This window comes from Uranotaenia lowii, chromosome 2, assembly GCF_029784155.1.
Source record: "Uranotaenia lowii strain MFRU-FL chromosome 2, ASM2978415v1, whole genome shotgun sequence".
Classification (NCBI taxonomy): Eukaryota; Metazoa; Arthropoda; class Insecta; order Diptera; family Culicidae; genus Uranotaenia; species Uranotaenia lowii.
This window is the reverse complement of record NC_073692.1, coordinates 372,840,399-372,866,573: the sequence shown is the minus strand read 5'-3', so window position 1 is coordinate 372,866,573 and position 26,175 is coordinate 372,840,399. Positions and strand designations below refer to the sequence as shown.

At 33.6% G+C, this 26,175-nt stretch overlaps 1 protein-coding gene across 17 annotated transcripts in view; it reads left to right on the top strand.

Annotated features, from left to right (window-relative positions):
• Positions 1 to 26,175, top strand: part of LOC129749354 (probable phospholipid-transporting ATPase IA) — a 267,863-nt gene that overhangs the window by 166,535 nt on the left and 75,153 nt on the right. For all 17 annotated transcript variants that reach the window (XR_008738026.1, XM_055744303.1, XM_055744302.1 and 14 more), the window contains 3 exons: positions 4,664 to 4,773; positions 6,577 to 6,798; positions 21,074 to 21,835. Coding sequence is in view for 16 of the 17 variants with exons in the window: in XM_055744303.1 (XP_055600278.1) it covers positions 4,664 to 4,773; positions 6,577 to 6,798; positions 21,074 to 21,835 (1,094 nt within the window). In the remaining variant the exon portion in view is untranslated. The remainder of the gene's footprint in view (positions 1 to 4,663; positions 4,774 to 6,576; positions 6,799 to 21,073; positions 21,836 to 26,175) is intronic.

Here is a 26,175-nt window from a genome sequence, read left to right as displayed (position 1 = left end):
GATGGACACGAAGCTAGTATCGTTAATTCGTACTACTGTGATGGAAGCACTTGAGGAGTCCCTAGGAAGTGTGCGTAAGCTAACATCATCAATACAGCATGCACTGGATGAGCTCACCAAGGAGATCGTGAAAATCAAACATGCCCAAAAAACTCTAACAGCTAATTATGACCAACTTCGTTCAGAAGTTGGTGAAAAAAGTCTAACCCAGCTCAAAATAGACCAGTTGGATATCACCCGCCGTCTAAACTATGCCGAGCAATGTCGATTCGATAACGACATTATAATTTCAAACGCCGAGCCGAATGATAAAACAGACACGCTTTCCCAAGTTCTCTGTCTCTCCAAAGCGAACAATCTGCCATTGGCACCAAACGATATCAAGTTTTGCAAACGCATGAACAATACCAACAAGTCTGGTATTGCACCGATACTTGTTCGCTTCCACGATGCATTACGTAAGCACTCATTTGTACTACACGCCCAACGTAGACGAATGAGCAATATACAGCTTGGACATGATAGCACTCGATACATATTCGTCAACCACCGTTGGACACCAGCGTACAAACATTTGGACAACTTACTGCGTGCGATAGGAAGGAAATCAGGCTACTCCGCATACTACCGACATGGACTATTTTTTTCTGCGAAGCCGCTCCGAGCGTGCGGCCACTCCGGTACGAGTTCCCGAAGACATCCCATCATCGCTACAAAACATCATCAACCTACACAACGATAAGTAAAAACTCTTCACTCATCATTCTACTTTTGCTACCAGCACCATTCCATTCATCCCAACCACAACAAACTAGTCCTTCACCACAATACCCCCCACCATATCCCCTCACCATAATGCAGAAAATTAAAATCGAAACCACTGCTGTGGCTACTTCTGTTGCTGCTGTTGCTATTGTTGTTGGCACTGCTGCTGTTGCTGCTGCTGCCTCTATTGTTAATATGATACCGCTTGTAAACCTATATATCTCTTACGATGGATGATCACAACTTCATTGGAAATTCAACAATTACCTATTCGTTCAATATAAATAGTATTCCATCCATTTGTTTGAACATCCTGTACTTAAACATTAGAAGTTGTAGAAACAAAATTGAATTATTCGAAACATTTTTGCAAAGTATCAACAAACGAATTGATGTTATAATATTTGCAGAAACATGGTTGTATCAAGATGAAATATTCAACATTGACACCTTTATTTCGTTTCACTGCACTAGAGAGAATCACCGGGGAGGAGGTGTTTCTATTTTAATCAATGAAAACATTAGTTCACAGGTCGTTCATTGTGAGCACTCTGATGATTCTGATTATTTAATTGTGAAACTGCCTGAATTCGGCACGAATATTGCAGGAATATATAATCCTGGACGAAATATTCCACAATTTTTAAGCAAGTTAGATACTTTGCTTTCTAGTTTCCCCAACAGCATCGTAATAGGCGATTTCAATCTTAATCTTTTGAATCCAGACGATCGCCATGTTTTGGATTACAATAATACAATTGAAAGTAATGTATTCAGAATACTCAACTCAGTGAATGAAATTTTTGCTACGCGAGAATCAAACACTGTTAAAACAGTAATTGATCACGCATTCACTGATCTTTTGAAAAATGATTATCAGTTTACATTGATCAACGTTGATCCGGATCTTTCCGATCATAAATGCATTGTGATTTCAATGAAAGGTTTAGATAACTTTAACATAAACAAATTCAATACTTTTACCAAGACAGTTCTAGAGCACGAAAGAATAAGTGCCACTGATTTGAACATTGACCATGTATGCAATTTCAATGAGTTTATAACGCACTATAAAACTTTGATAGAACGAAACACCAAAACAATTCAAATCAAAAGTAAACGATCTTTCAAAAAACCGTATCTTAATAATGAAATTTTGAGTTTGATTGATAAGAAACGTAAGCTTTATCATCTATCTAAGCAAAATCCCGCTCTCATTGAAAGTTACAAAAAAATAAGAAATGAATTGTCCAGGTCAATCAAAAACCTAAAGAAAAATTATTATTCGTCTAAAATAGACAGTAATATAAATGATCCTAGAAAATTATGGCAACATATCAATGAATTGATTTTTAACAAAAAAACCAATGACAAAAACGCCACGGTTATCAAAATCGAAGTGAATGGATTGCCGTTCGAAGAACCTAATCAAATATGTGAAATTTTTAATGATTACTATATCAACGTATGTGATGCAATTCTGGAAAATTGGAACGCGCCGATCTCTGAGCTAAATAGGCTACAGAATAGATTCTCTTTCTCCAATGTATCTATCGACAATGTCAGCAAGCACATTCATAGTTTAAATCGCAATTCCGCATCTGGAATAGATGGAATCTCGCCTCGATTCCTACAAAAATATGAATCATTCTACATAAGCAAATACACTGAACTCATGAATCATTCGATTAACACAGGAATATTCCCTGATTCGCTCAAAGTGGCGAAGGTTATACCCGTCTATAAATCAGGTTCAAAACAGTTAGTGAGTAACTACAGACCAATATCTTTATTAAATGCGCTATCAAAACCATTTGAAAAAGTACTTTTTGAGCAAATTCAAGAATTTTGCCAAAATAATCAAATTATAAACCAAAACCAATTCGGTTTTGTCCCTAAATCAAACACCCTATCCGCAGTTGCAAACCTCATTAATGATATAACTATAAATCTTGATGATAAAAAAAACGTATCTTGCTTGTTTATTGATCTTAGTAAAGCATTTGATTGTGTACATCATAAAGTTTTGTTGAAAAAACTGAACGCAATTGGCTTCGAAACGATCGCCCTATCGTTAATGGAATCGTACCTATCAAATCGCACTCAATCAGTTTACATAGGGTCCAACTCTAGTTCACCGAAAACTATTAAATATGGAGTACCCCAAGGTTCCGTTCTTGGACCACTACTATTTAATATCTACATAAACGACATCTTCCAATTACCTTTAAATGGGAAACTGCAAATGTATGCAGACGACGCAACTTTACTTTACGTTACTGAAAATTTAAATGACCTGAAAACTCAAATAGAAAACGACATCAAAGTTCTTTTTGAGTACTTTTACATGAACCACCTGTCCATGAATTTACAAAAAACTAAATTCATGATTTTCTCATTGAGAGGTCGCTCTAAACCATTGATATTATCAATAAATGAAACCCAGATTGAACAAGTGTCCCAAATCAAATATCTAGGCCTATGTATCGATGAAAACTTAAAATGGGACGGACATATAACGCAGACTTGTAAAAAAATAACACCGTACGTATTTGCTTTACGAAGAGCACGTCAATATATTAATGAAACATCAGCTTGGAAAATTTATTATGCGTATATCCAATCCCACCTTATTTACATGAACTCCATTTGGGGTTGTGCAGCTGAAATACGTTTGCAACCCCTGAAAATTCTTCAAAATAAAGCTATAAAATTTGTTAGAAGGTTACCCAGCTTATTTTCCACTAGATTGTTATACAATTCAAAATTGCTTCCTCTAGAAATGCTTAATAAATTTGAAACGTTAACGTTTTTTTATAAAATCTCTAAAAATCTCCTGAAGTCTAACCTTGAACTTATCTATATTAACAACATCCATGCTAGAAATACGAGAAGCGCTGGAAACGTGAATTTCTTCATTGCTAGAACAAGAACACAATTTGCACAAAACAGCTTAGTACATCGTGGAATGAATTTATTTAATTCACTTCCGTTGGAAATTAAGAATGCTAGGAATTTAGACACATTCAAGAAAAATATCAAATCTCTTCTCTTCAACCCACCTTAAGAAAACTCAGCTTAGAGGCATCAACCTACCTTGTCGAAGCCTTACGGTATAAAGATAGTTTGGTTAGTCGGGGGGTTCGATGTCTCTTTGCTTCGCCGTAACAAAACATAATTATATGCATAGCACTCCCAAGACAATCACCAAAAGCAACGCGACGTAGGCGCGGTAAAACCTGCATACACGGACTCTTGGGAGCAAAAAGGATAGGAAATTATCCTCTAGCTTTGCATTCCTAACATCCTACCATCTTCCTACCCTAACCAATCCTACACCTGTTGCAAAGTAGAAATGTGAAGATCACCAGACGGCCACCCTATGCATCCACCCCCGAAGAAGGCAAAGGAAACGAAGTGTTATTCACGTGCACATCCGGAAATCTCCAATTTGAGCAGTTGACAACAGTCTTCAGACTAATCCAACTGCTAAAAAAACTGTTAATAAATTTAAAAAAAAATAATAATAATTACGGGTAATTTTATATGATTTTTCGGGTTAAATAAAAAAAATAAAAGAATAAGATACACTAAATTAAATTCGCTCCAAATTCAATCCCGTTTGATGGTTTGAATACTCTCATTCAAGTCAGTCTGTTCTTGTGTTCAATTTCTAGATTTTTTTAGAAATTTCAAGATGTGAAGTGGAACTCTTATCAAGAAGATCTTAAAATCCAAAAGCTGCTGAACAAAACTTCAAGAATCAAGAATCGATGCCATCAAGAATCTTCAACTTCAGTTTTTTGCATTGTTCATTTACTGATTTTTGAATCTCTGTCAATCACATACTAACGACTCACTTTTTCTCTTCTCTTTTTATATCTCATTTCTTCCGCAGATTTGTTAAGTAAAAATTTCGCCTACAACCTGCTGACGTTTATTATTCTGTACAATAATTTAATTCCAATATCGCTACAAGTTACGTTAGAGTTAGTCAGATTCCTTCAGGTGAGTATTGATTCTAAAAAATTTCAAAACTAGGTTAAGTATAAGAGAAACAAAAAACAAAAAAAATGCAAAAATTGCAACCAGAAAACCAGATTACTAAAATGACAAAAATGACATAAATGACAAAAAAGACAAAAATGACAAAATTGACAAAAATGACAAAAATGACAAAAATGACAAAAATGTAAAAAACGTCAAAAATAAAGACAAAAATGACAAAAATGACAAGAATGACAAAAAAGACAAAAATGACAAAAATGACAAAAATGACAAAAATCACAAACATGACAAAAATGACAAAAATGACAAAAATGACAAAAATGACAAAAATGACAAAAATGACAAAAATGACAAAAATGACAAAAATGACAAAAATGACAAAAATGACAAAAATGACAAAAATGACAAAAATGACAAAAATGACAAAAATGACAAAAATGACAAAAATGACAAAAATGACAAAAATGACAAAAATGACAAAATTGACAAAAATTACAAAAATGACAAAAATTACAAAAATGACAAAAATAACAGAAATGACAGAAATGACAAAAATGACAACAATGACAACAATGACAAAAATCGCTAAAATGACAAAAATGACAAAAATGACAAAAATGACAAAAATTACAAAAATTACAAAAATTACAAAAATTACAAAAATTACAAAAATTACAAAAATTACAAAAATTACAAAAATTACAAAAATTACAAAGATTACAAAAATGACAAAAATTACAAAAATTACAAAAATTACAAAAATGACAAAAATAACAGAAATGACAGAAATGACAAAAATGACAACAATGACAAAAATCGCTAAAATGACAAAAATGACAAAAATGACAAAAATTACAAAAATTACAAAAATGACCAAAATGATAAAATACAAAAAATTAAACTCCAAATGGAAGGACTCTGTACAAACCCTGTTCAATCAGATCGTCGAGATGGGATCAGAAATAGTCATTTTCTGGGTCCCCAGCCATATAGGGATTCCGGGAAATGAGAGAGCAGACATCGAGGCAAAAAAGGCTTTGGAATTGCCAGAGGATGAAAACCAGATTATTGACATCAAGGAAATACGGAAAATCGTTAAGGCACACTTCACGAACCGATGGCAGATGCAGTGGCATTCAAACCTAAACAACAAATTGCGTGAAGTGAAAAACACTGTTCTCCCATTCAAAGCTGCACTATTGGGAAATCGACGGGATGACGTGATCCTAGCACGTTTACGCATCGGACATACACTGCTTACACATTCCTACCTTCTGGACAGAGTTGATCGCCCATTATGTCCTAGATGCAACGAAGTATTAACTGTGAAACATATCATCGCAATGTGCCCACAATTGGAAGAGGAACGGATCAATCACGGAGTGCCGAGTAATCTTCGAGAGGCATTAGCAGACGATAAAGAAAGAGCAACAAAAGTGATAGAATATTTAAAATCAATCCAATTGTACGATAAAATTTAACATTACTTTGTAACTTTGGAACGTCACGGACCCGAATGCAAAAAAAGGTCCTAAATAAATAAAAAAAAAAAAAAAATACAAAAATGAAAAAAAGGATAAAAATAATAAAAATATAAATTTTTATGTTTCATCTTTGAGGCAAATAAAAAATAAGAATATTGTTATTTACAAAATCAAAGAATTTTAACTGAGAAACAAGTGAACAATATTATAACTTAAAATGAGAAATAGGGCAAATTTAATAAAAATATTTGAAAATTTAGAAAATCTCCGACTGTATCTTTTTTCTTACTGGACCCTTCCATTCGTTCAATGTTTCCAGGCAATCTTCATCAACATGGACATCGACATGTACCACGAGGAGTCCGATACCCCAGCGATGGCCCGGACCTCGAACCTGAACGAGGAACTCGGCATGGTGAAGTACATCTTCTCGGACAAAACCGGAACTCTGACGCGGAACGTGATGGAATTCAAGAAGTGCACCGTGGCCCGGACAATCTACACCCCGGAGGACAATCCGGCCCAATCGCAGCTGGTCCAGGTGAGGGGAGAGAGTGAGAGAGGAGTTTTAAATTCTTCATTTGCGAGGTTCGATATGTGAAGTGGTTGTGTGTGTTATTGAAAGCTTAATTGAAATTCTTAGTTCGAATCAGATCCTATGGGTCTGAGTCTGAGCACTGAACATGATGGGCATGAAATGAGCCATTCAGGTCGCTCCGTCCGTCCCATTATCAATGCATGAGCGAGCGGGTGAATAATTAATTTTCAATCGGAAGCCATCAACGGCTGCTTGGCTAGCCTGTTCGTTCAGAGAGCTTCAGAATTGTGTGGTCGACATGCCAGTGAAAATAAATAAACAACCAATCGAAAGCCGGGCAAAAACTGATAGATCCCTTGCTGAGTGGGAGAGAGCTATCATAAATAGGTATTAGCTTTCGTTCGATGTTTGTTTGTTTTTTTCTTTTTTTTCTTTTTTATTGAGATAGTTCAAGTTCAACGTCAGCACTGAAATTGATACTTATATCACTATGCGTGGGAATGCTCGTTAAATTTTTCAAGGAAATCATACCTTGAAATTTCTTGTGAATATTAAAAACTTGTTCTTCGATTCAAACAAAAAACTTGAGCTCCTTTATAAGCTTTTAAGTACCTACAGTACAGCAAAGTCACTTTCTTAAAAAAAATCATGACTTATAAATTATTTTTTTCTGACCTGAGCATAGGTCAAGTTGAAGAATCCATCATTTTTGTTCGGGAATTTTCCCGAATAACGTGCCGCTACTAAGCCTACATTTTCCAAAGTTAAAGAATCGGGAAGTAAATTCCAATAGATAACACTTTCAACAAAAATCGAAATGCTGTAAAGTTCTGTTCTGTGGCGAGGTATCATAAATTTTACTGCTCTTGAACTTCTAAGTTGTGATAATTTCGTAAAAAGGTACGTGGGTTGCTTGCTATGAAAAAGATTAACAATAAAAAGGCGGCATTTAATTTCCGGCAAATTTTCAAATCAATATAATGGGTCTGCAAATGCGTAACGTGTCCCGTACGGTCTAAATTAAAAGTGAATCTAAAGAGCTACGCGAATTTTGTTAAGAACTGCTTGGGAGACAGTAAAAAATCACAGCCTTCAAATAGGGGAAAAACCAAACCCTCGAAAAGCTCAATTTTCGATTCAGTGTTCATAAGAACTTTCTGCAGTCGAAGAGTTCTCAAAGAGTTATGTATTTTTCCACACTGTTGAAGTATAAATGTTAATGAAAAAAATTACGTAGAAATATCGTTATTTTTTTTTACTAGATGACGGGTTTCGCTTTTCAATTTGGCAAAAAATGGATTTTTTCGATGATTTTTATTATAAGACTAGCAGACCCGGTAAACTTCGTCTTACCATGTTAAACTTGGCGTCTATTTTCCATTTTTTTTTTTTTTTGCTGTTTGACTTTAAAAAAACATCAAATCTTGAGTTGTTAATCGTCTCGCTTTCTTGAACATGTCCTAGTTTTTTTTACATATCCATATTTTCCGTTTGCTCGAATTGTTCCGCTTAATTATCTCGGAATCAAATCTAAGAACTTCAACTCAATTCTACGGGTCTTTTAATAAATTATCAAAAAATTTGCTCCAATCAATCTTACATGCATTTTACATGAATACTTTTCATTAACATTTCTTTGATTCGGATGCTTTGAATATTGTCGAATGGTGTCAGGTATCAGCTTCCCGTTGCAAATTCGATTTTTTCAGCACTCAACGTAACCATCAAACTTGGCAAGCCTCATGCTAAAAAAAATCCACTCTTTGAAACTTGTTCCATAAATAAACATATGTTGATTATATCTCTGTTTCATTTATTGTATACCATTTAGTTGATTTACTCCGCTTTGCTCGAGTTCACTTTAAGGTTGAAATCGAAATCAAAAGTTTCTCATTTATTGAAATTTACTTCATATGAAATTTTATGGAAGAAGAATTTTGGATATCGCACAACTTTTGGAGTATTTTCCCAACATTCTGCCTAGCGCAGCACTTTTAGCTCCCGAATATCTAGCTTTGGATGGTATATTTTTAAGAACTGAAGAAATAATAAACATTTTAGAATATTTTTTAAAAACCATTTTCAAGCAGATTTTTGTTCACTATCCTCACCCTTGGAAGCAGTGGTTATTAATATCCATATTTTCATCAAAATCATGCCCAAAAATAAAAGTTCGCCCTTTTTTTTATTTGTTCGAGCAAAGAATGCAAATTAAATTCCTTTGAACATTAACCCAATAAATCAATTAAACGATTGGTTTTGAAATGTGAAAAAATATGTTTAATTTTTTTGTTATTCAACCGAATTACAGCATATATATTTTATTTTTCATCCTAAAAAACACACCTGCCAATTTAAACAATTGTTGTCTGATTTAAAAAATTTCTGAACAGTGTTGAAGATAATCTGCGATTTCATTTAAAAATATGTGATATTTTCAAGATTCAATAACATTCAATTGTAAATTTAAATTAAATACATAAAAAAAAACTAATCTGTTGAGGCTACGATGATTTCATTCATTCTATTTTCTGGAAATTTTCATGTAAATTCACCTCGAAACCTTAAAACACATTCAAGTGTCTTTTTTTTATTATAAATTGTTATTTTCATTAAATAAAAATCGGGGCAAGTGCAAATGGATATCATCACAGTTCATCTTTCATATTCTTTCAAAAAGAAAAGACTTTTAAATTAATTTAATACTTGTTCCTGTTTGTCTTTGTTATCACCGTTCATTGATATATCTGCAGTTTTTCTCCAGAATAAAATAATGGTTGGTACTTCAATTTCACTGAATACTGTTTTACCATAAGACCTTCATTTACAAAGACATTTAATAATTTTGAATATTTTAGAGAAAAATTAAAATATATTTCATGGTAAAAAACACGTTGCCACTTGTTTCACCGTGTGAAATGACAGGAGTTAATATTATTATCAACACTTTCAGGTCGTTATAAAAACTTATAAAAAAAATTCTGCTTCTGCTACCAAAACAATTATGCTTCTGGAATATTAATAACAAAAAAAAATTCAACAAAAAAGCGGATCTAAAGTCTCTTCTATGTAGCCAAAATATGTTATACAAAAACACACGTTAATGTTTAGTTCGTACTTGAATTCTGTGTAAACAAACAGGGAACCTGTAAACAGATTTTCAGTGAACGATTTAAAAAAAGATAAGTTTATTTAGTCAGGTTGTTTATTTGGGCCCTACCTTTTATAAATTAAGAAATAATGTATACATTTTTGTCAATGTTGAACGTTTGCACTTCTTTTCATAAACATCAATCCTGTATAATCCATTTTAAAGGACAGGCTCTAGTACAGTTCATGTGTCTGTTAATTTTCAATGGATTTTGTGGTTGTTCTTTAAATTTAAAGGCGCTTGATACACCTTCAGTAAAGCACATTTGTGCATGTTTGAAACATGTTTCTATGCGTATTGGATTATAAACCAAATCTTTCCATTTTTCTTTTTTTCAAATGTCCGTAAATAACCTTTTTTTTATCATTTACGTTGTTTTAAGGCAATTTCCGAACATTTTTAGAATTTTTATAGTTTTTTTTTCTCATGTTTTTGATGCATTTCATTGTTTTTTTTTTGTCATTTTTGCTGTTTTTGTCGTACTTCATCATTTTTCAGTTGACTTTGTCATTTTTAGCCTTTTTATTGTATTTGATTTTGAATTTTTTTTATTTTTCAACTTTTTGTAATTTTTGAATACTTTATAACTTTCTAAAAAAACTTTTGATTTTGTTGTTGTATCCTATCACCATTTCTGAACGTAAAAACGTATGTTTGGTGTTTGTCTAAATTATATTGTTCCTGTTATAGAGAAAACTAAAAGGTAATGTCGCTTCTTAAAACCGTTCGGATGTTGCCAAAAACAAACGGGGTCTGTATTTCACATGCATTAGTAGGGGAGAGTGGGGTATCGTGGGCCATGGGGAAACGTGGGCCACATTTAATACCTCAGATGTGTGTTGAGATAAAAATCTCAAACCAACGGTCATAGTCGTCGCTTTGCGTGAGCATATATTTCTATATGTTGTTGGCTTAAATACGCATCATAAGCTTCTTTTATTTATTAAGCTAAAAAAAGATAGAAAAATTTACTTACATAATTAAAAAAAACATCCGCTAATTGCATCGATGGAGAACCTAAAGTACACAACAAAAATATGCTCATACGCTTATGATCTTAGTTTTGTCATGATCTTTCACGTGGAAAAGAAATTTTTGATGAAACATAAAAAAAGTCACACAAACGCAACCAATTTGGAAATCATAGCTTGTGGGGAATCGTGGGCCACACATCTTGAACCACGTATATTTTTATGTTTTTACACACATTCAGAACTTAAAATTCGTTTTTCTATCTGTAAAGTTTTCTTATGCCAAATGAAGGGTTATGAAAAATATTTTGTCCATCCTATACAAGAAATTTTGCTAAAACGTTCGCGAGCCAGGTTTTGGAATCTATTCGATCATGCACAGCTCTATTTTTGATTTCATCATCTGAAATTGCTTTAAAATAATGAAATGAATCATGAAATTACAGTTTTGGGTCAACTCATAAACTTTGCATGTTATTTGGTCAATTTGGATTTAGTGGCCCACTATTCCCCACCATTTTTCAAAATCCAAAAAATATTGCTTTTTTTACAACAGTCTGAATTTGGGGAAAATAACTTATTAAAATTTAAAAAAAAATACTTTATGATACCTTGAAAATGTAGAAAACCATGGCATTTTTTATTTTCATTCTATCTTTTATAATAAAGAAGCTATGGAACAATGAAAAAAAATGGCCCATGATTCCCCACTCTCCCATACTAAATCCATATTTTTCAGACAACAATTCCTTCTTTAAATAACACGAATTTAAGTTCAATTTTTTCAAATAGTTTAAATGGTTTTGATTTGATCGGCAAAATATCAATCTGGGTCACATCTAGGCGTCATTCATTACTTTGTGCTGTACAAATGATCTAGAAATCAAGAAGAAAAAAAACCACATCTTGGCTTCATATGTTTATTTATTTATTTATTCCGCCAAACAGTGTAGGCTACATACATATAATAACTTAAACCTAGAGATTACAATTTTCAAATAAGCTTAATAATAATGATTTTTCTTTACATTTACAAAGTCAGGTTCTTCGGTGCCTGTTACCGTAAAAACCTTTTTTCAGCTGCTGTTTTGACATAGTTAAGTCTATGTTCTCATAATATTTATTATAACTATACATTAAACAATTAACAGGACTATATTTTCCATAATCAGTTCGAGTAGAGGTTATAATGAAAAGATTTCTTGTTCTTAAATGACGGCAAGGACAATAAAAGTTTAATTGATTTAGTAGATAAGCAGACTGAACGCGCTGATTAATTATGTCGTTTACAAAACAGATTGCAGCAAACTCTCTTCTTACACTTAATGTTTCCATGTTTATAAGCAGGCAACGTGATTCATAGCTAGGTAATTGGTTCTGAGACCATCCTAAATTTCGTAAAGCGAATAGAACAAATTGTTTCTGGACTGATTCCAAACGGTTTTTATGTAAAATTTGAAAAGGCGACCACACAACGCTACAATACTCAAGAATAGATCTAACATAAGCTGTGTACAATGTTTTTATTGTGTATGGGTCTTTAAAATTATAACTGAAACGTTTTATAAATGCTAACATACCGTTTGATTTCTGGATTATTGAGTTATAGTGATCTACGAAGGTAAGTTTTGAGTCCAATATAACTCCAAGGTCTCTAATCTTGTTGGCTCTCTCGACAGGATCGTCTCCCAATTTGACAATTCCATATGACTGACATTTTCTTCTGGTAAATACAATATTTGAACATTTTGCCACGTTAAGTTTGAGCAGACTTTTAATGCACCATTTGTTAAATAAAGATACTATGGCCACCACATGCATTGAAATTATGCTTGGTTGAAAAATGCGCGCCCAAATATTTCCAATCACAATCAGTATGCTATGCCATGGTTACTATCTTCTTGCGACGTGTGCTCGCGACGTCTCGACCATGGAGACGAAAAACAAATCGCCCGGCGCCCAAAAGAAAGAAAATGTCGAAAAAATTGAAGGCCATGACTTTAATTTGATTCAATTTATTACAAATTTAATGATAACGGACAATAGATGCGACTTTTTGTTTATTTTATTCGATATAAACCGATTCGCATGGCTACAGAATATTCTAAAAATAATTTCATTTGAATCGGTTGGGTCATTTCGGAGGAGTAGTACTACAAACACCGTTACAAGAGAATTTTATATAATAGATGGTATTGTTATTATCTCATGCTAGATGTTTCTTATTAGTATTTGAATATTTTCAAACAAATTGGTTTATTATTATCAAACTATGAAGTTTGTTAGATCATTTATCAAATCCGGATCTTAGGTCGAAGAATATTATACCGAGCTTTTATCCAGCATGACAAAAATCTCTTTTCAAATGTTTATAATTAATGAATTGATTTAAAAAAATCTTTAAAAATCGTTTCCGAAGTGCCATTGCTTCAAAAAAGCAAAAGACTAACAAATAATACCCATGTACTCTGATAATAGACTTGGATTTATGCCTAAGAGACTTGTTACATATCTTTAAGTTTCCGAAAATCATGAAAGAAGTGTAGGCAGGTGGTGCGAATTTTGAATTAATTTCTCAAATGAGCGGAATTCAAATATATGATGAAAATATATTCGGACGGCATCCCTGATCAGCATTTTGACAACTTCAGATTAGCATTTTGATAGAGCACAAATTGATTTTTTTTATTAATAGAGACAAATATGTGCAACAGAATTGCAATATATTTCTTATGGTTTTCTCATCATTTATTTGTGCACGTGAAGTTAAAACAAAAATTTAAACAAATGAAAAATCAAAGCTGAAAAAGTTTCACAGAAACGACTATAGAGGAGAAAACTAAATTTCAGCACATTTACTTCAAATTAACACGAAAATTAAGTGCACATTAAGCTTCATGTGATTTGTTATTAGCAAGAAGGAAAAATTCTCTTCCCGCCATGGAATGTGACGATATTAAATAAAAATTCATCTCAGGTTCCGAAGAGCATGTGTGTTGGTTTTGAAATGAAATATTTTTACTATTCCTTAAATTTCTACTATTACAAAACAAATGATAATCCAAAACACAAAAATCTATTTACATACATACATACAGTATTGTTCAAAATTGTATAAAAATTGGAAGCAGGCGCACTGTCACTTCGGCTTTGAACTTCCATCAATTTTTACTGGTTGTAGAATGTTAAATATGATTTTCCTATGGAAACTTTCGTCCAAAATTCTATAGAAATCGTATTTTTAGGTTCATGCCTGGAATATTGTACCTGGCGTAACTTTTGATCCCATCGATAGAACTTTTTAAAAACTTCAGACATGCTAACTTAATATTTCAACAATCACCCTGAAAAATTTCAATAAAAAGCGTAGCGTAGTTTCTGACATATTGCAGTTTGAATGGTAAAAGTCCAAATCGTTGGATTATCGTATCTCAGGTTACACAAACTTTAGAAAGCTCAAATTTTGTGATATAATAGTGAAATGCGATTTCTATAGAATTTTGGACGATTTATGAGAACAATATCAATTCCTCCACCAATCAGACAAAAAATGTCTGCCAAAAGCAATGAAGAAAAGAAAAAAAGAAATAAATGGTCCATTTGTGTTTTGAAATCAGAATCTCGCGATATTGTTGTGTTTTTCCGGTTGAAATAGATTAACTGGTTGTTAAACAGAGAATATGATTTTCCTATGAAAACATTCGTCCAAAATTCTATAGAAATTGCAATTCAAGGTTCATGCCTGAAATATTGCACCTCGCGTAACTTTTGATCTCATCGATAGAACTTTTTGAAAACTTCAGACATGCTAGCTTTATATTTCAACAGTCACTCTGCAAAATTTCATTGCAAAATGTTGCGTAGTTCTAGAGATATTGTAGTTTGAATGAGAAAAGTCCAAAAAGTCCGATTTTCGTAAAACTACTGTTTCTCAGGCCACACAAACTCGAGAAAGCTCAAATTTTGTGTGATAATAGTGTGATAGTTGATCCATCTAACGCACAAAATTTGATCAAAAAATATCATTAGAGTAAAAAGTTATGGAAGTTCAAAGTCGAAGTGACAGTGCGCTTGTTTCCAATTTCTATACAATTATGAACGGTACTGTATGTATGTACATTGTCTGTTTACTCGATAAGTGCTGGCGTAAATTCTCAATGCAAAAGTCTAAAATCTGTGCTGGCAGATTTTATCGTGAATGTCGTAATTCAATGTATTTTTGGTTATTTATGAAGTTATAATAAATACGTCATTTTTTACAAATGCTTGGCCTTAACGTATTTGAGTCTAATAACATTCCCTTTTCATTTTTTCTTTTTTCGAAACTTTGCGCTAAATCGATAGTAATATTACAATCACGTTGTTTGAGTTTAGATAACGTTTTAAGAATTGTAAGAATTTGCACTGGTAATAATTTATATTTAATTAAAAAGTACTCATTTTACTTCCGCCTTTTCGCTATGCTACGCTGCACTTTTTGCGGTTGTCAATTAAAAAATCAGGATACCTGGCATCTCTGATCAAAGCTCCGAAAAATTTTACAGTGCAATACTTCCATTTCTGTCGCCAGATAGCGCTATTCGTGTCTCCCGTTTTCTCGTTAAGTGGTGTTCAAGTATATCTGGTTCAATACTTCAAATTCTTGAACTTCTTGAAAAAAAAAATGAATTCTGGCTTGACAAGAAATGGTTTCGAGTTAGAATATTGTTTCGGGTAAATGCTTTTGAGAAAGCTATTTGAAGAATGAGGGTTAGATTTGGTTATTCCTGTAAATCTTTTCCATAATGTCCAGTGTCCCCGAATTGATTCTCTTATCGATTCCCTTCATGAAGAGGCCAAGAGCTTTCTTCCAATATCTCGCAAGCTATGATCCGATACCTTTTAGTCGGAACCGCTTATCCTTATATTTTTCAATAGCAACAAACGAATGTTCTGAAAAAATATTATCGGAATCCTTCATCAGAGAAATTTGTCTCTGTCGTTGTACGACAACGAAAAAGATTTCATTTTTTTTGTCATGAAAAGTTCAAGTTGCCGTTCTGACAATGTCATTATCAAGCTTTTAGTTGCTTGGGTTGTCTCTAGACCGATTGAACATTTTTGGAAGGAAGCAAGGAAACTGCTAAACTATTCCAATTCTTTCGTTACCTATATGCATTGTTATTTACAATCAACACAAGAATATATTAAATGGCGCGCACAGCCAAGTTCTTTCAAATAGATGTCCGTGCTAGTGAAAAACGAAATGCTAAAAGCTCTTTTGAAAGTTGAGATTCACACCTCCCTTCTAGCCTCAACTCAACTCAACTGTTTTTAAAGAAAATATGTGAAATTGCGTCCAGTTCAAGAAAACCAAATTTGTAGAACAAACTATGCATGTGCATAAAAATTGGATTTTCCAAATTAACGAGAATAAGATTGCCAAAATTTTTTCAGCACGTAATAACCTGGCAAATCCGAGCATTTGATTTCAAAATTGTCGACCAAAAGTCTGGGCATACCCAGGAACTACTCAACACCAATCAACTTCAATCTGAATTGCCATTTCGGCAAATTTTATAGAAACTAAGTAGAATTTTAAATTGGAGAATATGAAACTGATAGATGGACAGGTCAAAGCTCGAGCGTTTTGGGTAGTAGAAACGAATAGATGTTGAAAGAAAAAATAGAAATCAACACAAATCAACAAAAAAAACATCGAAAAAAAAAGTTCATTAAAACTCATCAGCAGTTTTAAAATCATATTTTCGGATTTCAAAAAAGCTTTCATATTTTTATCAAACTAAAAAACTAAAAAAAAATTAAAACACAATTTGTTTATTTTTTCGTTTGTTTTGGCAGATAAAGTGAATAAATCCAGGTAAAATCCGGGGTTATTATCCATTTTAACAGGGCAACCGGGCCGAACCGGTATTATTTGGTATTATTTATCCTGGTAAACCAACTAATCGGGCAACCTTAAGCTAGAACAAATTATGTCAAACTTCCATACAAGCTCGAAGTTCATCGAGCAACTCCTTTGACCAAACGAGCTGCTGCAACTTGAGCTTTGAATAACAATGCAAAGATAAAATATGACGTCTGTTTTAAATTTGAAATTAGGACTTTTTTTGTGGGGAGGGATCTCGAGTTGCCTTAGAAACATTTTTCGTAACTCATTAGATAGTGTTCCACGTTCGACTATTTGTTTGATAAGTTTACAAGTTATGCTAAACAAGCTGTTCCCCTTCCTCTTCCTTTCTCTTCACTGGAAGAAGAATTATCATAGAAACATTCCTCGTAGCCAGGTACCTCCCATGTCAAATTTGGTAAAAATTAAGTTACTCAAAATTTATACAAAAAAGGATCTACGGATGGGAGCAACTTTCCTCCATTTCTATCTCCTCACTGGTATGCGGAAAGGATACCAATATTTAATCAAAGAGGCTTTTCTCATTTTCAAACACCCTCCTCTACCAAATTTTATTTTGCATGATAAGCTCTCGAGTTATACCAAAAATATTATACAGATGTCCCCTCTTTTCCGAATACCCACTAAAAGAAGGGAAGGTTATTAAATCAATCAATGTGACATTTTCTTCGATTTGCTTGATTACTCAATATTCTCTCCATACCAAAATGTGTTTCCTTTGCTTGTTATGTTTCTCAATTACGCAAAAAATATATGGGAGCCCTCTCCTTCTTCCTATCTTCCAACTGGAACGAGGGGTAGGGGTAACGATTAATCATCGAAACATTTCTCGTTCCCAAAAACCTTATGATGTTAATTTTGATTTCATTTGCTTGATCAGTTCTCGAGATATGCAGCAACAATGGCAGGAAAGTACCCTCTCCCCCTTCACATCTCCCTATTGGGAGGAGGAAAGGGTCTCGAATTATAATAGCAACTTTTCTCGTATACAAAGACCCTCCAAAGCCAAATTTGATTCCCCTTGCTCTATGGGCAGGGTGGCCACTAGACCGCTGCAAGCTTTGTATGAAAATTTCAAATTCTTAAATTTTTACACCTCCCATAACTTTTTTCGGTTGTTTTTGCTGCCAGAATGAATGAATGAAAAATATTTCTTGATTCTTGCAGTACAATTCATGTGAACAAACCACAAACCTCAGTTTTACCCCAGGAAAGATATTCGATGTTATACAAAATTTTCGTTTTCAATTTTTTTTTTATTTTAGCGTTTTTGACTGCTTGTTCGAAACTGCTGTGAAACCGTAGGATAAGTATAAAAAATCTCAAAAAACTGCTTTGCATAGCCAGGAAATTTATTAATTTGTATAACATTTTCAAAAACATTTAATGAATATTCAAAGCTCTAGTAAGCGAAGTCTGCATTTTAAATACTTTTCAATAGATTCAGATTTTTTATTTTGAAACGGTAACCACTTTTTTCATGAAATTCTCAGCTGCTTGTCATAATAGAAAAAGATGAAGCTTAAGAATAGTCAAAACCAAAAATCAATGACCGACTTCATTTCAAGCTCATTTGAATTTTCTGAATGATTTAATGTGCAAAAATTTCTTCTTCAAAATTGAAACGCGTTGCGCTAACTCAGGAATCAACCAAATCATCTCAAATTTTACACTGATGCTTGGTGACCCAAATGGCATCGAAAAAACATATGGGAGCAAAAAATCATTTTTTGCAGCGGTCTAGTGGCCACCCATTCGGGAAAGCGGAAAATGCGAGAAAAAGACGGGATTTGAAATCCAACGGGAAAATGCGGGAAAAATCCGGGAATTCTTTCGAAAAGTCGGGAATTTTTGGCTCAGTGAAAGTCTGTTCAATGAAGTTTTGCCGAAATAGGTCGAAATGGATTGACAGTTGATCACCAGTCTTTTTCCTATTGACTTCGACCAATTTCTACCAGGTCGAAACGGATCTTCCTGCCGAGTTGGATCGGTTTCGACTAGTTTCAACTTGCTTCATTGAACAACGGGAATAACCGTAACGAAACCGTTAATCCAATATGCTCACAATTTTCACTCGAGGTATGTCGAGTCCTTAAAAGCAAAAAAAAAAATGTTGAAGAATTTGAAAAAAACTATTGCAGAACAAAAGCGAGAGGCAGAAAAGGGGGCAAAGGAACACGATCAAAAAAAATTAAAGGTGCTATCCGACGCTCAGAGAAAGGCAAGCTTGATGGAGCTTGATACTTGAAAATATCTTAGAAACAAATAAAGTGTAAAAACGCTTATCAAGCATATTTTAATTAATATATAATTAATATATAATCAGCAGTGAATCAATTGCAGCAGTGATAGAATTACGTTCAATGTGATGCAGAACAAACGCTGAAGAGCTGAGCTTAATAGACGCAAAGGAAGAAAAGTTATCACGTAAATTGTTATGGACTGCTGGTGTCTTTACTTTCCTAAATTCAAAGTAAGAAATCTTAATTAGATGTTGACCAAAAATTATTATTTTGGAAATCTATTCAAAATTCAAAAATTCTGTAAATTTGTTCAAAATTATATTTTTTATGATGAAAATTTGCGCAAAATCCTGTTAAATTACATATTCTTCTGTGATTTCCGCACCTTGGTCCATACTTACCCTGGTGTACCTTATCCATTTTATTTTATGAACATTGTTTAACATTTTCGACTTGAGTGACATAGTTTTAAAAATTAAAAAAAAAAACCCTGCGTAACCCTGGTAAAAATAACTGAAAAAATCCATTGAATGATCATTTACCTAAAAGAAAGTTTAATCGATTTTCCTTCATACGGTTTCAAAAATAAATATTCGGAATTTTGTTTGGTTTTCTGTTTGACAAAATCGGTAATTTCGTGAGACCATGCGGAAAAAAGTCGGGAAAAATGTGAGAAAACAAAAATTGATTTTGAGTGGCCACCCTGTATGGGCTCTCGAATTTTGCACAAAAATGTACTTAAAGTCGAAAAGGGTACCAAATAATCATAGAAACATTCCTCGTATCCAAATACCCTAACATGCAAAATTGTGTCACTTTGCCCGATCAGTTCTTAAGTTATGCAAAAAAAAAATGTATGAAAACTCCCCTCCCCCTTTCTATCCCGTACTGGAATGAGGGGGGGGGGGGGTCTGCAACTATCATAAAAACATTTCTCGTATCTAATTATCCTCCCTTGTTAAATTTCTTTCTATTCGCACGATTAGTTCTCGAGTTATGCAAAAAATATTGTGGGAGCACCCCTCCCCACTTTCTATCTCCCCACTGGAAATAGGAAAGGGGACCTTACACTTTTAGAATACATTCCCATGCCAAATTTGATTCCATTTTCATGATCATTTCATGAGTTATTCAATTTAAGGGATGAATAATCCTAAGGGATGAAAATTCCGAAAAAAAGAGTTATTCAAACATGTTTATTTTGTTTGGGAGGCCCCTTCCCCCTTCCAGAGAGGAGGAGAGGTCTGAAACTTTTATAGAAACCTTCTGCTTCATTCAAAGACCCCAGCTACCAAGTTTCACGCAAATCAGTTCAATAGTTTCCGAGTTTATACGGAACAGACAGACAGACAGTAATTCATTTTAATAAAGAAGACTGTTCAAGATCTAAAATTCGGATTTGTTTTTTCGAAATGCATTCCCCAATCGGCAATGCACATTTCAAGTCACTATGCTTTTTAAAACTACAACCGACAAATATAAACTTACTGCAGCTAGTAGGTCATCCGGTTTCGCCGGTCTCTCTCTAGAAGGCTTGTCTCGTTGTTGTTCAATGGCAAGTGCGAACGACAACGACGACGTCAGCAAATATTGGCTATTTATGGCTTTTTTATCGACCGCCTATAACATGTCCTATGGGCTGGAGGTTTTGCCCACAGAACTGCTAAATATCTCAACTTTTCACATTCACACATTCCCTTGGCTTTTTCACGGATGATGTCCTTTAGGTTTCGTTTTGGACCCAAATCATTCCGGTGGGGTACGCGTGGAAATTAAAAATCAATAAATTATTACCCCCCATCGGATGTCCTTGCGTGTGTTTGTTTGTGTCTTGCCTGCCTTGCATGAGTTATTTGAGTCTCGGTACTTTTATGCGACATTAACAACTCCATTCCCACTGGATGCATAGATCATCGAGTCGAGTGGAGCGAAAGTACTTTCCGATAAATCACCCGGCTGATGCACTATTTTTGTTTGTTTCATTTTTCTCCTCCATTCACAGCACATCATAAATAACCACCATACGGCGCCGATCCTGAGGGAGTTTCTAACGCTGATGGCCATCTGCCACACGGTGATACCGGAGAAATCGGACGCGGACAACATCCAGTACCATGCGGCCAGTCCGGACGAGCGGGCTCTGGTTTACGGTGCCAAAAAGTTCGGCTACGTCTTTCACACCCGAACGCCCACCTACGTTGAGTTCGAGGCTCTCGGAGAGCACCAGCGCTTCGAAATCCTGAACGTGCTCGAGTTCACCTCGACCCGGAAACGGATGTCTGTGATAGCCCGGAACTCCAAGGGCGAAATCAAGCTGTACTGCAAGGGAGCGGATACGGTGATCTACGAACGGCTTGCCCCCAACGGCCAAGCCTACCGGGAAACGACCCTTCAACATCTGGAAGAATTCGCCACCGAAGGTTTGCGAACGCTCTGTTGTGCTGTGGCTTCCATTCCGGACGATGTCTACGAAGACTGGAAGCACACCTATCACAAGGCGTCCACCTCGCTACAATATCGGGAGCAAAAGGTCGAAGACGCGGCCAACCTTATCGAGACGAACCTGATGCTGCTGGGAGCCACGGCCATCGAGGACAAACTGCAGGACGGAGTACCTGAAACCATAGCTTCGTTGATCGAAGCCAAAATTAACGTATGGGTCCTGACAGGGGACAAGCAGGAGACGGCCATCAACATTGGGTATTCCTGTCAGCTGCTGTCGCACGGGATGGACCTTATTATTCTGAACGAGGACAGTTTGGATGTAAGTAATCAAGAAACATTTTTGGCAATTTTTTATGCTCTCTCATGAGTAAAAAACAACAGGAGTGAAAAAACGGGCTTAAATGGCAAAAAAGATCTTCAATAACATTTTGGAAGGGAGTTATATTCCTGGGATTTTTTTGAAGTTCTAAAAATGACAAATATTTTGAAAATCACAGAAATAACAAAATAATCACAAACATTATCAGAATTTCATTAAAAGTCACAAAGACACAAATTTTAAAAATATCAGAAAATTTAAAGAATAAATTAGTGGAAAAATGAAAAAAAAATAACCCTAAGATAAAATTAACAACATACAAAATCTAAAATTACAAAAAACAACCAATTCGTGTTATAAATATAAAAAATCTCTTGGTTGAATGAAACTGCATTGAAAATGACAAAGATTAGGTATAACCAGCATGGCCAGAACTACGGATTAACTCGTAGATCAACGGATTCTGATCTACGAATCGATGCCCAATATCTCATATTTTCAGAAATTTCCTTCGGAGTCCTACGCATCATTGAAAATTGTTCAGGATTTATACGGATAAACAAAAATTCAACCTGATGACCGAAGAACAAAGGCCATCAAGTTCCATATGACCAAAATCTGTACATTGTTTGTTTTTCGTCAAATCTACGTATTCGAGCGTTTTACAGAACATTCCCAAACAATCAAAGTTTAAGTACCTATTGATATTTTCAAGTTTCATAACAATTCTTAATGACCTTCTATTCAGCTTCCAGCGGTCTTTCAATTCAGCTTCCAGCGGTCTTTTAATTCAGCTTCCGAAAAATCGCGGAATTAGCAAAAAAATCTCTCTCTATCTCAATTGCACCCTAAGCATCAGTTCATATCACCTTCTCTTGATTATTTACTATGTTCAGTACATGGTGCCGCCATGATTCCAAGCGCCACACACAGGGGTAAAACATAAAAAGGGGATCAAAACTATTTTCTGCCGAAACTGTACGTTTTAGACCTATAGTGTCTTCGGGACAAATAACCAACATCACAAGAGCTATAAAATGAACTTTTTGAAAAATTTATTAAATCTCCTGGCAGTGAGGTTTTTTTTTTATTTTCATTTAAGAGCTATAATTTCTGACAGTTTGAAAAAAACAGTTTTTCATCCAAAACTTTTTTGCAAGTGATTTTTGATATAAAATATGTATTAGAGAGTATTTAGAACAGTAAAGTTGCACACTTTTGCGTAATACATTGTTGAACAATTTTGAAGTTCGAACGAGATATCTTAAAAATCGGTCACGAAAATAATCAATTTTAACTGGTTATATCTACCGAGTTCGGTTACATGTATTACAGTTTTGTAATCAGAAAGATACGATACGATTCAAAATGGCCAATTTATGGCCGCTCGAACTTCATAATTTATCTACAGTGTATTAATCAAGAGTGTACAGCTTTACTGTTCTAAAAACTCTCTAAAACATGGGTGGCAAAACCGTGGCCCGCAGGCCACATTTGGTCCGCGAACGCTAATCTGTGGCCCGCGGAGCTTTGACAAGTTTCAATGTTATGATTAATAATTTCTTCACCAAGGAAACTGTAAAAAAACTGTGAATTTCAGCACAAAACCAGGAAGTTTGTCATTTTTTGGGAATTTCACTAGATTATATTTTTTTAGGAAATATTTTTTCCTACTGTAAAAATGTAAAATGTAAGAAATTTTTGGGTTGAACTATATGTGATAATAACAAAGCTCGTTCAAAATCATAGAAATATTTTTCATCAGAGTTTTTGAAAGTTTAAAGAAGTTTAATCGCAGATGTGTGAATTAATTGATTTGATGATATTCGGCTTAAAATCATCCCGGCTTAAATTTTCCAGGCTTAATTAAAAACATGAGAACATTTTCACATCGTTGGAGAAAAAAAAATCTTACTCTAAGACTCCTATCCTGCATAGTTTTTAAGAATATATTTTCTATTCGAAAAGGAAACAAATAAGAAAGAGTTATTTAAGATATCTTCATTCGTCGTTCTTAAATTTATTTCATGTTATCAGAAAATTTTCAATTTTGTAAACTAAATTTGAAATAAAATCTTTTTTTTAAGTTTCTGTACATTACGAGTACCTACGAAGGCAAATCTTCAAGATAATTTTTGAAAAATATAAGTTTTGAGGGTGATTTTTTTGTATTGTTGAAATTATTTTTATTTGAGCTTACGTTTATTCCATTCGAATTGATATGCTGATGAATGATTTAATTTTAAACCGTCGCAATTTTTTGTTTATCAAACTTTTCTTTTCACTTTATGTAGTTTTTATATAACGCAAAGCCATAACGATTGTTGGAAGAAGTCTTTTCTCCACGTGATACATGGTCACGTGATGTATTTTCAGCTATTTACATTTAGTACAATACAATTTTCAGAAGCAAAAATTTTCACTGTGATGTCACTCGAAAGAAGTCTGAAATTCTAAAAAAAATTCAAAATAGGATGCGGTTCTCGTTTTCTCAAAACTGTTAGAATTTTCGATGAACCATGTTTTCATATTCAAAACTAATGTAATAAAAACTAGGAAAATAATAATTTTTAACCGAGAAAACCGTGAAAAAAATTGGGAATTTCAAAAGGAAAAATCGCTAGCAACCCTAGAAATATTTTTTTGTTTCGATTAAAGTCGTTTTACATCTTCTATTGAAATAAAGTAATAGAAATACCATCCATTGCTTTCAAACTGCGCAATACTTTTATAACTTTTAAATCCTTTTTCTTAACTTTACTTAATTAAATATGTTTATAACATACTTAAAAGTGTGAAAGAAAAAAGAAAAAAACTTTCTGACCAGAATTTTTCGGCCCGCAGACAAATCACATTTCTAAAATTTGTCCCGTCACCTGAAAATGTTGGCCATTCATGCTCTAAAACATAATTTTTATCAAAAATCACTTGCAAAAAATTATGATTATAATACTGAAAATGAATGATATTTTTGTAAAAATTGTCATAACTTTGAAATGGTTGTCGACACGATAATGATTTCTCTGATAAAGTCGCTAGAATTGATACACACTGAAAACTTTTCTCAGACTTTATAGCTCTGAAAGAGATATGAAAAAAAATTTACCTTACTGCTATGTGGTTTAATCGATTTTTCAAAAAGTTCATTTTATAGCCCTTGTCATGTTAGTTGTTTGTCCCGAAGACACTATAGGTCTCAAACGCATAGTTCCGGCAGAAAAAAGTTTTGGTCGCTTTTCTTGTGTTTTACCTCTGTGTGTGCCGGATTCCAAACTCTGACTTCGTGAATCCCGTTTTAAGTACTTTTGTGCCCTTTTTGTAACTTAATTCCCTTACAACGAACATATAAATCACTTTTGCAACTTTCTAGTTCATTAAAGCATGCATATGGTTTACTCAAGGTAACTGGGCAATTTTTGTCAGCCAATATGTAACCGTCAAAGCCTTTGTTCAAGACAATATGAGACTTTTGGTTGCCTAGGTTGTTTGTTTTTCGTCAAACCTACGGATTTGAGCGTTTTGCAATAAGGAAACGCTGGATATGATCAGAAGGATGTTAAACAATAGAAAAAACTACAAAAATAACAAAAAATGAGGAATTATATAAAAATGGCAAAAATCCGAAAACAAATAACCGAAAAAGAAATATAAATATGTGAAATTAAAAAATAACAACAATGACAAAAAGATAACAAAACGGCAAAATGACAAAATATCTAAAAGTCAAAATGACAAAACGACAAAATAAAAAAATGACAAAATTGACAAAACTGAGAAAATGACAAAATTGGCAAAAATGACAAATAAAACTAAAAAGTCAAAAATGACAGAAAACAAAAGTGACCAAAAACAAAACTAATAAGAATGACAAAAATTATTGAAATGACAAATATTATAAAAATTACAAAAATTACTGAAATAACAAAAATGACAAAAATACTTAGAATTTGAAAATGAGAAAAATTTAAAAAAAAAACGACAAAAGTGTCAAAAAGTTGCAAAAATGACACAACTTGGCACAAATGGCAAAAATGATCCATGTCTCAATTAAGGAAATTACACACAAAAAAACAAATAAAAATCTAATCCGTATAAAATGACAAAATAAATAGGAAATTGCTAAATTTTAATAATGACTGAAACCCAAAAATAATTTTGATGAAAAAAAAACATAACTGAAAGATGTTGAAAATACCAGCGCCCTATACAACTGTTAAAAATAACAAATATGCCAAATGATAAAAGTTATTAGTCATCAAAACGACAAATTCGACAAGAATTTCACGAAAAAAGTGACACAAGTTAAAAAAAAAATTACAGATAACAAGAATTGAAAGGCT